This window comes from Poecilia reticulata, linkage group LG21 (assembly GCF_000633615.1).
Source record: "Poecilia reticulata strain Guanapo linkage group LG21, Guppy_female_1.0+MT, whole genome shotgun sequence".
NCBI lineage: Eukaryota > Metazoa > Chordata > Actinopteri > Cyprinodontiformes > Poeciliidae > Poecilia > Poecilia reticulata.
Window position 1 is genome coordinate 1,985,186 of NC_024351.1, and position 14,746 is coordinate 1,999,931.

At 42.5% G+C, this 14,746-nt stretch overlaps 1 protein-coding gene and 1 long non-coding RNA gene across 2 annotated transcripts; one reads left to right on the forward strand and one right to left on the reverse strand.

The window, feature by feature from the left end:
• The first annotated feature begins 993 nt into the window (after positions 1-993).
• On the forward strand, positions 994-7,235 carry allc (allantoicase). The gene is given in 12 exon segments (XM_008397112.2): positions 994-1,038; positions 1,040-1,165; positions 1,446-1,496; positions 1,803-1,890; positions 2,569-2,688; positions 2,813-2,892; positions 3,025-3,157; positions 3,225-3,380; positions 4,017-4,090; positions 4,810-4,918; positions 4,995-5,113; positions 5,185-7,235. Coding segments are annotated over 12 exon segments (1,272 nt in total). The 3' UTR covers positions 5,356-7,235.
• LOC108165783 (uncharacterized) lies at positions 1,595-2,591 on the reverse strand. The gene is made up of 2 exons (XR_001776131.1): positions 2,501-2,591; positions 1,595-1,964 (listed from the first exon to the last, which is right to left on the reverse strand). It is a non-coding gene; the product is annotated as an uncharacterized LOC108165783 (long non-coding RNA).
• Positions 7,236-14,746: the final 7,511 nt, after the last annotated feature.

Consider the following 14,746-nt stretch of genomic DNA (forward strand, 5'->3'; position numbering starts at 1 on the left):
TTCCTTCCTGGTTCCATCCTGGTTCCTTCCTGGTTCCATCCTGGTTCCATCCTGGTTCCTTCCTGGTTCCATCCTGGTTCCTTCCTGGTTGCTTCCTCTCACAGGGGATTTTTCACCACAGAGGTTTTGTTTTCTGGACATGAAGTTTATTGGACATCACTGTCGTTTGTAATAACAGGTTATGTTCACTGGGACATTAAAATGGAAATAAAACTCTTTTCTCTCCAAAATGATCCTGAAGCTTCATATAACGTGTTTCTGGTATGAATTGTTATTTTCCTGGAAATATTCATGGTCTTTTATCAGGTAATAAAATCCTCCGATCTCCAGCTTCATCTCCTGAAACTGAATCTATTTCCTCGTTTACTGGAAGAAAAATTCAGCATTTCTGAAGAACATAGATTATACATTTATATTTCAGAGTGGTGCAGTGAAATGTTAGTAAATGTTAGTAAATACTTTAAATGTGAAACATGTAAATCTATATTTTAAATTTGATTCCTTTGCTCCATTTGTAGGAGTTATTGCTGCAAAGATCACCGACTCATTGCAGTCAGCAGAGTTTCCTTGGACAGAAAATGTTTTTATTTAACCTCATTATTTGCTTAAAATGACTAAATTCAGTGAATTAAATCAGTTCATCTTGCAAAGCTGCAGTAATTATGGTGTAATTGCCTATTATCTCCACTAGATGGTGGAATCTGACCAAAGTGACATTATTTCTACTCAAAACATTTAATCTGAACACGTAAAAACTCAGGTGTGATTTTATTCCATTACTAACTGAATTCACCTCTAAAATACAAATTAGATGAAGTTTTTTTTTACAGCTGCTTCTCAGTAAATCAGAATATTAACTGACTATATTACTGCATCATGGAAAACATCAGAATTCACCTGTCAGGGATAATAAAGTTTTCCTGAACTTGAACCCAGAGTCAGTCTGTCAGAACAAACAGCTGCTGGACTTTGGACCCGCCGGCCTGAAGCCACATGTGAGTTTTATTTCAAGGTTGAGCAGGAAAAGCTGCAGCTCTCAACTTTCTGCTCCCCTCTGAGAAAACCGAGGAAAAACTCCAGGATGGCAGAGAGACGGGCGACGGCTGCAGCAGAACCGGACTTCTTGCAGTTCAACGACCTGGCCTGCGAGGCGGAGGGAGGGAAGGTGAATAATGCAGAGAACAGAAACTAAAATTAACACCTAAACTGTCAGAGATCGTTTTCCAAATGGAGGACAAAATATTAGCAGAAGATAAAAATGTCAAAACTTGATGCATTTTGAACCTTTCGGCAGATGATCTCCACTCTGTACCTATTAAAACGGCCTCCTTCAGGGGTTTTATGATGTAGTTCAACCTGAAAAGTTCAGAGTCTTAAATGAAATAAATTCAACCACTTTAAGTTTCGTATTTCTGCCACTAACTGGCGCTTTGTTATTCCTCCAGGTCATTTTCGCCACAGATGAATGGTTTGCTCCGGCTAAGAACCTGCTGAAGGTGAAAGTCTGTTTATATTGATTTTACCTGCTTATTACGTAAAACTCACTAAATCTGGAAAACAAAGTATCCACAAGCTACTCTGAGCCAAAAAAAGCTGTAAGTCAAAAGTTTATGTCTTCATTTTCTTTGGCTCGACGTCCAGAGTCACATTTAAAGACGTCGATACGGATAAAGCCAAAAATTATGAAGTAATATTTTAATTCTAAGCGAGTTCAGTTCTTTTCACGCCGTCCTTTATCTGAAACAGGTTATTACAGTTTGTTTGGCTGCTGTCAGTCTTCAAACATCTGTGTGTTTTCACAGCGAGAGGCTCCGCAGTTCATCCCGTCGGCCTTCACGGAGTTCGGGAAGTGGATGGACGGATGGGAGACGAGGAGGAAGAGGATCCCTGGTCTGGACCCAAACCTCACATCACGTCTGATTCTGGCCTCAGATCCGATTCATCCAGAGAAACTCAGACAGAAACTGTTAAAACATAAAGTTACAGTGATGACATTAAAACCAGTTCAACGGTAGAAACTGAACGACAGAGAAAGTTATAAAAAAAACGTTTTTTCTCTTCATAATCATAAAACTTTTTAGTTTTCTAGAACGATAATTGTGAAGTGAAGGAAAAGTGGAGAATGGTTTCAAACATTTTAACCAATTCAGAATCTGAAAAGTGTGGCAAGCATTTGCATTCAGCACCAGATGTTCTCCGTTCGACCAAAATGAACTTGAGATGTTTTATGAAGACAGAAGGAGAAAAATGATCAAACCTGATGAAGACAAACCTCCAAAGGTCCTGAAGGTGAAAATGGTTCTAGTTCTGATTCAGGGCTACACCACACTTTTCAGATATTTATTTTTGTAAAAACCTGCTTCTGTTTTGGTTCCACTTCACATCCTGGCCCTGTTTTCTGTTTCCATCAGATATAAAACCTAAAACCACAGCAGGTCTCATTTTCAAGACTAAAGTCAAATCACATAAACCTCAAACATTTCATCCATATCTTCATCACCCATCTGCATATAAACAACATTTTCCAAAACGTTTGAAGCATAAACATGACTCTCCGTCTCCCTGAAGGTCATGACTGGTGCATCGTTCAGCTCGGAGTCCCTGGTTTGATCCACGGACTTGATGTCGACACGTCTTTCTTCACCGGAAACCATCCGCCTTACGTCTCCATCCAAGCCACCTGCCTCGGTACCGACCCGTCTACCGGATCTGAAAGCTCTCCATCTTCTCTTCCTTCACCTCCATTCATCATTCTGCTGCTCAACTGTGAAATGTATTGATATTTATGAGTTGAACTCGTCCTCCTGACCAGATGAGCTGCCCTCCTTCACTCCCGGGGAAGACCGGACTGGCATGGCCGCCACTGCAGCTCAGATAGCTGCTGTTGCCAAGGTAACCGTCAGTGTGGTATAATAGATCAAAAAACATGTCGTCATGGTGATGCGTGACCTCTGCTAAACGGGAGTCGGCGCTGACAGACGTCATGTGCTGATGGATGACCGCTGACTGTTTTCTGATGACCAGCTGAGCTCGGAGGTTTGGCCGGAGCTGGTGGGCGTGGCGCCGCTGCAGCCTGGACACGCTGACCGCTGCCACAACTACTTCAGGGTCAGCAGCAGGAGCAGAGTCACACACCTGCGCCTCAACATGCATCCAGGTACGTCACGAACTCTGGCAGCAGGAAATGATCACGTGATGAGTAAAACTGCGCTGGTTTCGTCCAGACGGAGGAATAGCCAGACTCAGGGTGTTCGGTGTCGGGCAGCGGGATTGGTCTGCCGTCCCGACCAATCAGGACGTCGACCTCGTAGCGCTGACCAATGGGGGAGTCTGCCTCGGCTACAGCGACGCCCACTTTGGACATCCGCGCAACATGATTGGTTGGTTTTTATTCAATCACTTGAGTTTGGAGCAAGAATTCAGATCAGAGAAACTCGTTTTTTATGATGGTCAAATGTTTAAACTGCTGGCAGAAGAAATGAAATAATATTAAAAAAATTACTAAACTACAAAACAAACCAACAATTAGAAACTTCCTCTAGTTTCTGACCAGAAATCTGAGTCATTCAGAGACACTTTAAGGCTGAACAGCATAAAAACTGATCAAAAACTGATCGGTAATCAAACTTATGAACAGGAAAAATGAAGAATATACATTTTTATAAAACAGTTAAAAACAGATGAAGACAGAAAAATGAAAAGTAAATCAGAATCAACGTACATTTAAAAATACAGAATTTAAAAAAATGAAAGTTAAAGAATTAATATATATTTGTGATTGTTATGATGTTAATAATGAATAATTGTAAGATTTTTCCCTTCTCAATCTTCCCCTTTTTTAATTAACTTTAATATAAAACCTCAGTTTACACAGAAGACACTGAACCACACAGAGATTAAAGGCAGATCGATTTTATCCTCATTTCCCTGTAAAATGAAGACGTTTCTCCACCGTCTGCTCTGTGTTCATGGATCATGTTGTGTCTGAATTATTTCTCTCTCTGCCGTTTTTGCAGGACGCGGTCGAGCCGCCAACATGGCGGACGGATGGGAAACGGCCCGCAGATTAGACCGGCCCAAAACGCTCCAGGTCTCAACGTGACAGCCTCCAAAATGTTGTTTTCAGTCAAATATTTACACTTTCAGTTTGATTCCATAGTCAGTAAAATAATCTACTATGACAGAAACTCTATGCATTTATTTTATGCTACAACAGATAAAAAATATTCAGTTAAAGTAGCTCAGCAGTGGAAGAAAATTACAAGATCATTTAACTGGTAACTGAAAAACTGAAGTCAGATCAAAGCTTTTCAGCTAAATATGAAAACGCTGATGTTTTAAAGTTATGGAGCCAGTTTTCTAAAAGCTACAGAAAGTTGTCTTCCATAACTATTCCCAGGGATGAATATGAAAGCAGGACGATAAAAGCTTGAAAAGTTTAGTTTCTTAATATCAGTTCAGTCGTTTCTAACATTCTGAGTCTGAAAACTCATTTTAATTCAAATAACTTTTTTAAGGGATAAACTGACTCTGAATCTGCACTACAAAACATTTAATTTTATGTAAACGTTGGACTAAATGTGTCCGAGCTCAGAGCCCTGAGGAACACACAGACTTTGACCTTTTTATACCAACAACAATCCACATGAACTTTAATATTTTATTTTTAATCTTCCGTCGCCCCTCTGCCTCCATCAGCTGCTGGTTCTTCATGTTTCCCAGCAGATCACAGCTCAGCTGAGGTTTTATGGTTTACATGGAGGTTTAAGGTGAAAGGTCTGAAATGTCTCCCTGGGCGTCGCCTTGCAGGCGGACCAGCAGGGGATCCTCCAGGTGCCGGGCTGGGAGTGGGCCGTGTTTCGTCTCGGTCATCCTGGGCTGATTGGCAGCATTGAGGTGGACACCAACCATTTCAAAGGCAGGTGCATCCAGGTCACGTCTGCTGCGTCCGCCAAGAACAAATCCGTCTTTTTATCCACGTGTTTCCCACTCAGGTAATTTCCCAGACTCCTGCCGGATCGAAGCGTGTCTTTTAACCCCCGAGGAGGAGGCGCGGTGCGTCCAAACCAGATGGAACTCTGGGAAATGGGAAGTTCTTCTTGCACCTCAGAAGGTAACCACTGAGTTGGACTCAAACATTTCTGTGATCAGCGTCTCACCTCCGTCTTCGTCTCTGTGCTTCAGCTCCGGCCTCATCACAGGCATCACTACAGCAAAGCAGACCTGGCGCCGACTCGGCCCGTCAGCCATGTTCGGCTCATCATCGCTCCGGATGGAGGCGTCAGCCGCCTCCGTCTGTGGGGTCGGCCCACTGGAGCTCCAGCCAATCAGAGCAGGCCGTCATCCAAACTGTGACAGGCTCAATTCAACATCACTGACCATGAGGGACGTCCGAGGATCTTATTTTGAAGGAATTTGATCTAAATTTAAAAGTTTTAAAATCAATTTTCAGTATAAGAAAAGTGGATGGTTCTAATATAACAAACCCACAGACAACTTTCCCAGGTTTACAGGAAAACAAGCGAATGTTTGTCTCCGACAGGTCCGTCTGTGTCCACGGACAACGGAGAGGACACCTGGACTCAGAGGACACTCTGGGTCTGCTGAAGTCATGTTGAACAGAACCACAGAAGCTGTTCTGTTTGGATCTTCTTCACTTTGAGTTTGTCATTATTTCAAATTGGATCTGGTGTCGAGACGACAAGATGTTAAATTATGACGTCAAATTTCCTTTAAATCATATTTGATATGAGCAACATTTTTACGTCACTGTGTTATGAAATGCCTGGAAAATATATAGCACTGTCCCTTTAAGAGTTCTTGTTTTCTTGAAATAAAATGTCTTCTTCATTTCCATCCAACTGGAAAACCCTGGACTCAGGTTGGTCCAGCAGAAACATTTATCTGCAACACAGCCACTCGTTTAGATTCACGTTCATCAGCTTCTTCTTCTCCAGCTGCATTTTTCCACAGTTAATAACGTGAAATAAACAACTGGAGGTCAGATGAGTGAGGATCAATGACGGCTCCATTTTCTTCCTCCTCAAAAACGAGTTGTTTTAAAAGAATCGGCATTGATTTCCTTCAGTCCTTTTCTGTTTTGCATCGCACATTTCTATGTGCTGCTGCTGCGTTTAAGCATCTGAAGCTCCGCCCCTTCCATCACTCACAGCTCTGAGCATAAACCTGACCTCTGACCCCATCTGGGCAGCTTCAGCAGGGAGGCAGCCATGTTTGTCAGCTGCTCAGATGTTACTGAAATTACAGTAATTATCCGCGCTGTGTGGTCCAGCGTGTCTGAGTGTGGCTGCTGACTCTGACCTTTTGGGACCCTCCACTCATTTCCCACCTCGGTGGGTTTTCACCAGATGTTGGACGTCGCAGGAACATTTTCCACAACTCACTAATCGGTTGTTTTAACAGGAAGTTTATTCCACACATACATTTTAACTTGTTTTTCAACATAAGATAAATAATTTAAGGCCTTATTTGAGTTCTGTAAAATGTGTTTTTCTTTTAAAGATAAATAATTATGAGACAATATTATCTGGATAACAATTCAAGAAATAAATGTTGTAAATAAAATAAACAAAACTAGTAAAAAATGTTTTATTTTTTATTCATGTCAATGAACTGAAGCCGCAGAACAGCTCCCCCTGGTGGAAGTACTACAGTAATACATATTGGGTTTATTGAATCAGGTCCAAAAATAACAAAAATAAAAAAGCCCTTCATATTTATGTATTTGTAAATAAATAAAACCTGAGTATGCAGCATGTTGGTAAAAAGAAAAGTTAAAATATGATAAAATCTGATCTTTAAACAGATTGAAAGAGGCTCATTTCAGTCACGAGTGCAAATCCAAATGATAAAAGAAGTTATTTCCGTTACATTTTTATTTTAAATGTTATTCTGGAAACTGCAACCTTTCCAACAGTTGCTCATTACATTGGATCTGTTTGTTCTATGTCTGGGTTTGTTTGGTTTAAGCTCCACATGTTTAGGTTTTAATTGATTTTGCCGACTTTGTGGAATCTGAGCAGCAGAAATCTGACGTTTCCTCAAACATTTATCCAAGGTAAAACAGAGGACTTGTCTAAATCAGAGAGGAAATTCAGCAGCTTAAATCGATGAAGGATTTGTTTTTTCTGTGCTTTTAATCTGAAACAATAAACACTGCAGAGCCTCCAAACTCTGTTTATACATTTAAATAACTTTAGTTCCATATTCAAACCCACTGTTGCCTTTAAGAATCCAATAAAACACCAGGTCGTAAAAACTCTGCGCTGTCAGATTGTCGTTTCCTGTCAGCGATTCTTCAAACCAGTCATGGGAGGAATATTTGTGCAACCAAAACAAAGAACAAAGAGATTCACAGTCAAAAAAAGTTATTTTAAATAGAGGATCTCAAACTATTATTCTGGTAACCAGTTAAAGTTCAGCCATGATTCATTTCTGCAACAAGAGCTTTTTTCTCAGAACCCTTGAACCTGAGCGCTAATGAGTGAAGCTAATGTGTGGCATTAAAAAACACCAGATTGTTTTTGATAAATAACAGATTATTTAACAAAATCTGTTATTTTTGATAAATAACAGATTTTACGTCTTGCTGTCTAAAATCCATCGGACAGAAACTGAAGGCAGAGAGAAGATGGACTGTTTAGTTTCCCAGTAAGGAGATAAATATTAATATTTAGTGAGTTTCCTTCTAGTTGACTCACCTCTGCTTTTCCTTACCAGGGTGTTCAGGCTAAAAGATTCCCCAGGTGCCTGAGCTCTACTTAAAGGTTCCAGGTTATCTTCTGAGAATGTGAAAAAGATGTTATAATTAAAATGTTATGTAGTGAAGAGGAGCTACAGCGTCGTATGAGCTGGACATTCAGAAAGCAGGTAACGACCTCCAGCCTTCCAGAGCTGCTGTCCTAGATGCAGCCCACCTGCAGCACCTGATCTATTTCATTACTGAACCTCTGAATTACTGAATGCTGATGAAGAAATTGGGGCTGCACAGTGGCGCAGTTGGTAGAGCTGTTGCCTTGCAGCAAGAAGGTTCAGGGTTCAATTCCCGGCCCCGGTCTTTCTGCATGGAGTCTCCATGTTCTCCCTGTGCATGGTGGGTTTTCTCCAGGTACTCCGGTTTCCTCCCACAGTCCAAAAACATGACTATTAGGTTAATTGGCCTCTCTAAATTGCCCCTAGGTGTGTGTGTGCATGGTTGTGTGTCTCTGTGTTGCCCTGCGACAGACTGGCGACCTGTCCAGGTGACCCTGCCTCTCGCCCAGAACGCCAGCTGGAGAGGAACCAGCACCTCCTGACCCCCACTGAGGGACAAGGGTGTAAGAAAATGGATGGATGATGAGGAAATTCAGGCATTTTGACCTAACGGTGACAGGACTGACTTGGAAACTCCTGATCTGAATTGGCAATAAAGTGCAAGAGATTTTTAAAAAATGGTTTCATTTCTGCCAAGTACCAATAAATGAAAGTAACAGTATTTTTATTCGGTGACGTACAAACACAGAAAATGCAGTGAAGACCCGCGGTGTGTCCTGAACCGGACCTGAGCTCTCGGCCTTCAGGGCTGACCTGCATTCATCTCTGCTTTCTGTCTTTGAAGGCTCATCATCGACCGCTCTGACGTTAACAAAGATGAAGCACAGAGGAGGAAATTAAAGCCCAGCTTCCCTTTTCTAATGAGATCATATCCATCATGCTTTGCTCTTTAACCTTCACTCAGAGTCCGCGCCGTCACAGCGCCACAAAAACAACCAGTGGTGCAAAAACCTGAAGCTCCTCAACCAGGAGGACAACGAAACATTATATCCCATTAAACCAGCTGAGGCATCTCGTCTCCAACAGGGGCAACAGAGAGCAGCTGCTGGAGACATGAAGCTCACTGACAGCTGAGATGTTATGCAAATGAGCTCCTCGTGTGATTCTTGTTTGTCTGACTGCTGAGKGGGGGGCAGCTGCCAGGAGCAGCGTAATGAAAAATGGCTTTTAAGCTTAATGGGATTCACTTAAAAACATAACTTAGATCCTGCGGCGCAGCAGAAAGCAGCATGAGGCGTTCAGGGAGCGACAAGCAGCTCAGAAACCTGTAAATAACGACTCAGAAAAGGTCCATGCAGGAAAAACTGCAGCTCTATAAACATTTTATGTCTGTTGGAGATTTACAGCTGATAATTAATAGGATTTCAACTGTTTACTTAATACTTACCTTGCTTACAGTAACTGAGATGAAACAGACAACCTAAGCGCTACATGAAGAGGACTCGGTTCTGAACTGTGGGTCTTGGTGTGAAAATGCTTTTACAGCCACTCTGTGTGGTATTCTCTTCCATTTAACCTGGATTGGGTCGCAGACTTTCCTCTGCAGGCTCACAGCTCCTCGGGGGATCCAAACAGACCGAGTTCAGCTGGCAAATGTGACCCACATCTGATTTTTTATAACATGGCAGTGTGAATGGCCCAATTCTGATCTGCTCACACAGATCTGGATTGTTCCACATGTGGAACTGAATCATGTCTGGTAGTTTTCAGAGTGTCTGCAGTCTGGATGAAATGAAGTCAACTCGCATTTTATCCAACGTTTCGTCATTCCAGTCTGACGTGAGGCTCGGTGACTCAGCTTCCTACGCTGCATTTGCTTTTGGATATTTTAGAAATGCTCTGCAAAAAAAAAAAAATCAACAAATAGGTGAATTTCTGTAAATAATTCAGAAAAAGGTCCACAGAGAAATCTGAACAGAACCATGAACAGCTGATTTTCCACTCTCTGAAATCCTGAATTGGTGAAATCCTTCACCTCCAGGGAGTCAATAAGGTTCTTTACATTACTTTACATTTTATTAGATTTAAATTGTAATGTTTAGGTGAAATTTAATGTCTCAATTTTTGTTTTGTCCATCAGTCTTGAGTCAACATTACTCTGAAAATACTAATTTTAATTATTTTATTGGTTATGAACTCTGATCAATAAATACTTTATTAACTGAAGAATCAAATTTCATGTTAATTTTGAAGAAAATCTGAAAGCTGAGATACTCAAAGCTGTCCATGTTCTTCAAGGCGTTGGATTCACTGAACTTCTTGATGTTTTCTGTGCCGAGTTATAAATAATTCAGCTGGTTGTGGAGCCGGACGGTCAGATTGCCAGGCGGGCAGGTCGCCGAACGGGTCGCCAGGCGGGCGGGTCGCCGGGCAGGTCGCTGGGCAGGTCGCTGGTCAGGTCGCTGGGCATACGCTCTGTCTGGATGTTCCTGGTTGTTAAACAGAGCTGCTGCTGTAAAACCTTCCCATGAGCCTCTGGGGCTTCACCTCTGGTTCTCTGCTGGTTCCCGTCTGCGTGACAGGAACCCACACTGATCGTCCTGCGACAGCGGCCTCATAAACGACAACTGAATCTCCCCAAGCGTCACTCAGCGCCTCGGGGGGATAGGAGGTGAGGGGCCTCCCTCAGCCTGGCCCGCTGCAGATTATTGCTCCGTCTAACAGGCTGAGGATATTACTTTGCCTGGAGCGGAGCCTCACCAGCTTATTTCCCCTGAGACTCCTGAATCACATTTCCAACGACCCTCGCTGGAGAGATCTGGTAAAACCGTGTCGGTGTAAATCCTCCTGAGACGGAGCGGCGGCTTCATTAGCATAACGGCGAGCGAATGAAAACCGCAGCGAGGAGGCTGGAGCCAGCATGAACAGGTTCGACTTCCCTCCCCCTGACACATCCAGGATGATGTCTGATTCCTTCTGCTGAATTATTTTGGACCATTAAATACACATTTATGCCACAGTCGGTGTTATTCTACCTGGTGAAAAAAGGATTAATGAATATTTTGACTTCACAAACATACAAAGATTCACACATCAACAACCAGATTCAACTCAAAGCAGCAGAAGCTCTTAATCGACGCTCTGGCTCTGTATCTGACCGCTTTATCACCTTAAACTGCCCTGAGTTTGTTCTCCCTGTGGATCTGGTGCTTCTCTCTTGGTACTCCAGCTTCTTTCCACAGTTCATAAATATGGATAACAGTCCATCTCTACGGGCCTCAATAGCTGCGCTAAGAGGTAGAATATCTGTCCATCCGCCGTCTTCCACTAGACCAAGGTTGAGTTATGGGGTAACAAGCCCAGGAGGGACCCCAGAAGCCCCAGGCCAGACGGGAGACCAGCCTCGTTTCCACTGAGTGGTTTGTGTGGGTCGGTGTGATATTTTATGGTATATTCAGGAGAGTTTCCATCACCAGTTGGACGAATGACTAACGTGATGCTCTACATCTGGTGCTCGCTGCAAGCAGCGATGTTTCTCTGTCCCTCACCTGATGGACTAGTTGTGTGCAAAAATATATAAAATGTTGGGTTTATTTGAAGCTTACTTCCAGCTGTAATCTCTTCAGTGGCTGTTTATTGACGTTGTTACTTCAGGATGTGTGACGTTTACAAGTTAGAGACATTCAATGATGAGCAGAAGGATCCCAAACCTTTGGGTGGAAGTCATTTCTCCAGACACGCTTCACCTTCTGATGGATTCTGTGACGGTCCGACCAGTAAAACAAAAGGACAAAGGCATATATAAAAAAATATTTTCTATTTATTTTTTCCAAAGAATATCTTAACAAAAAGGTTCAACAACAAATCTAAAAAATATAACAAAATGGGCCCAAAAGAAATCAACTGAGGCAACATAACTCAARATAACARACCAAAAGACTGACTTAACAATGAACACACAGGGGAATTTATACAAACAGGCTAGCCTACACAAACGAGGAGAGGTAGGGAAGGAGACAAAGACAAATAATGTATAAACATAAATGACTAATTTAAACTAAAACATTTTAACTTTATCACAACTATAAAAACCAAAATAAMCTAATACCAAAAAGGTTTTAGCAATTATGCCATTAGTGGAGAGAAGCTATGCTATTAGTGGAGAGAGGCAGATTGTTTCACATCAAGTCACCTGCTTCCAGCAGCCTGATGGATTGTTCCACTTCCTGGTTTTCTTTTGAGCCAACCMCCTTCTGCCAGCCAGTCCTTAAACTCAGCAAAACAAAATATTAATGATCTTAAATAAACATAAGGCGTTTACTAACTGTGTGCACCCAAATTAGTAAACAACCTAATGCAAGAACCACCACCAAAGAAAAAGTGAAATTCTAAATATATTATATGAAACACTTAAATACTAACACTGAGGAAAAGATGGAGGATCCTCCACAGATTCACTCAAAGCATGGAAACAATAATTGTTGAAAATTTTTGAGCTTTGGTGCTGCTGTCCAAACTGAAGATGGGGCTAAAAGTATTGGAAACAAGATGTCAGACTTCTATGTGTAAAAGTCAAAAGTAAAGTTTCTAGATGCAATAAATCCACAGATGCCAGCTTTTGCAACCATTTTGCATTGATTGTTGATTTCCATGATATTCCATGAGCTCCCACGTCACTCAGCGGTGGCAGGAAGAAGCTCAGCAGCAGAAGTGATGAGGATGGATGTCCAGGATTCTCTGCTTCATCCCTTCAGTCTTCACTCACAGCTGACAGCTTACTGCGTCCCGGAGGCATCCGATTGATCGGCAAGTCGAGTCTCTGTCCTGCTCAATAAAGCCTGAATGAATTCTCTTAACGCTGCGTCTGTCATGCAGGACAGAAAATCCACCCTCGCTTCGTCAGTGGGGAGATATTAAAATCCATCAGGATGAGCTCTGCACCAGACAAAGTAATTCTGCCTTACCAACAAACTTCAGAAACATAATAAGTGGATTTTCTGTATATGTGCTGAATACCTGAGACCAGAATGAAATGTAAGTAACTGAATTTGACTGGATTGATTTGGTTATGCGTTTCTGGGTGAGGATCAGAGCCGTTTGTCCTGTAAGGTGAGCTGAGATGACGTTAGTTCTGAGTTGCATCAGTAAAATGTCTCCAGAACAGTTGCAGTAATGCTGACAGGAATCATCGAAGGTCCGACCTGCAATTCGCTGGGTTTATTTCAGAGGTTTGTCCACAGAGAGGATTCACACTGTGTCAGAGGATTTCTGCATCCATATCTGCCCGGCGTGTCCCTTAGGTCCAGGGCCTGGTCACTGCTGAAAACCAAACTGGACAGTCTTGTTCAGCTGCCCCTGAACTCTCTTCCTTCAGTCCAGTGATTGATGGACTATGGATTCAATAGACAACAAGGTCAGTGCAGCAGGAATAAAGATTCGACCCACAGGTCAGTGGGAAGCCTGAGCATAACTATCCCAGGCAGAGAGGAACCTGAAGCTTACAGACGTTGCTGGAAACCCCAGTAAGGAAGCCAAGAGCTGGGATTGATACACTTCCAATCATGAATAGAAAAGCAAACCTTGATCCAGGCAGAAATTAGAAACCTGGAGGAGCTGAGGAACTCAAGAATGGTGGAGGTGAAAGGTCAATGGAGGAACCTATCCAAGAGGAAGTAGACCTGAGCTGACCAAAGGAGAACTAGAGCTGTGGGGTGTGAGGAGGGTCGCAGTCAGCTGGAGGATCTGAGGAGGCATTTGAGAGGAAAACTTAGGGTGCAGCTGGATATGCAGCGCTGCGGCAGGATGCAGAGGCTTCGCTACCCAATCATCCTGGAAACTGTTGACATCAGTGGGAGAGACAGGAAGCAAGAGAGGCAGCAGAAAGAGCCTGAAGCTGGTCACCACAGCTGACCCACCAACAGGAGGTCAAACCACTCCATGGCAGCCGTCACCCATCTGATGACACGACTTCCTGGCTGAAGGCAGCAGCTCATGCTGTATGCAATCAATTGGTCTAAGCACTCTGTGAGTTTTCTATCCTAAAATGTACTGTTAAAGTAAAGACTTTGTTCCTTACTTCAAATGAACTGGTCCCACATAACCTGAAGCAGATGAAGCATTTCAAACAAGAGCAGAAGTTTGTTTTTTATTTATTTAACATTTTTATAGACCAGACTTACCAAAACCTTCTACTCTAAAGCAGACGTGGAGGCAGCTCCTCCCCTAATAACTATTATAACAACACTATAGAAGGACGGATGCTACGTCTCCTTCATGTTGCTAGTTTGGATTGAAAAAATATTTTACCCCAAAAATAAACTAATCTGCTCAAAAAAATTAGGTTTCTGTAATCCCCTCTTCTTTTTTGGATCTACAATAATCCAAAAAATATTGATCCCCTTCCTGCAAATATATTTCTGTTTGGTTTCTGAACAATCAACATGAGAAAAGCCAAGTAGAAACAAACCTGAGCTGTAGTCGTTTCTCATCCTGTGAAATCCAAACACGATTAAACCAACACTGAGTCTGAGAGGTAACAGCACTGACCCTGCAATGGCCAACGCAATCCTGCTGTAAAGCAAGGTAGTGGCAGCATCATGCAATGGGAATGTTTTTCTGAGGCAGGTGATATAGAATGTAAAATAACAGGAAGCAATTATAGAAATATAGAAAAGTTTAGATAATTTTCTACATCTTATTTTCTCTCATGATTTGACCAATTTAAGGTGTAATTTTGATGCTCAGACATGAAGATAGTTTTTCTGAACCCAAATCAGCGACATGTTTAACCCTTTATACCGTGTTTCCCCGATAGTAAGATACCCCCGATTGTAAGACGTATCGTGGGTTTCAGGGGGTCGGCTAATATAAGCCGTACCCCGAAAGTAAGACATATGAAACACGGGGGTATTGCCGCCTCCTGCCCACGTCCGCGCCGTCCCCCTCTCCATACGTCCCCGCGCCGTCCCCCTCT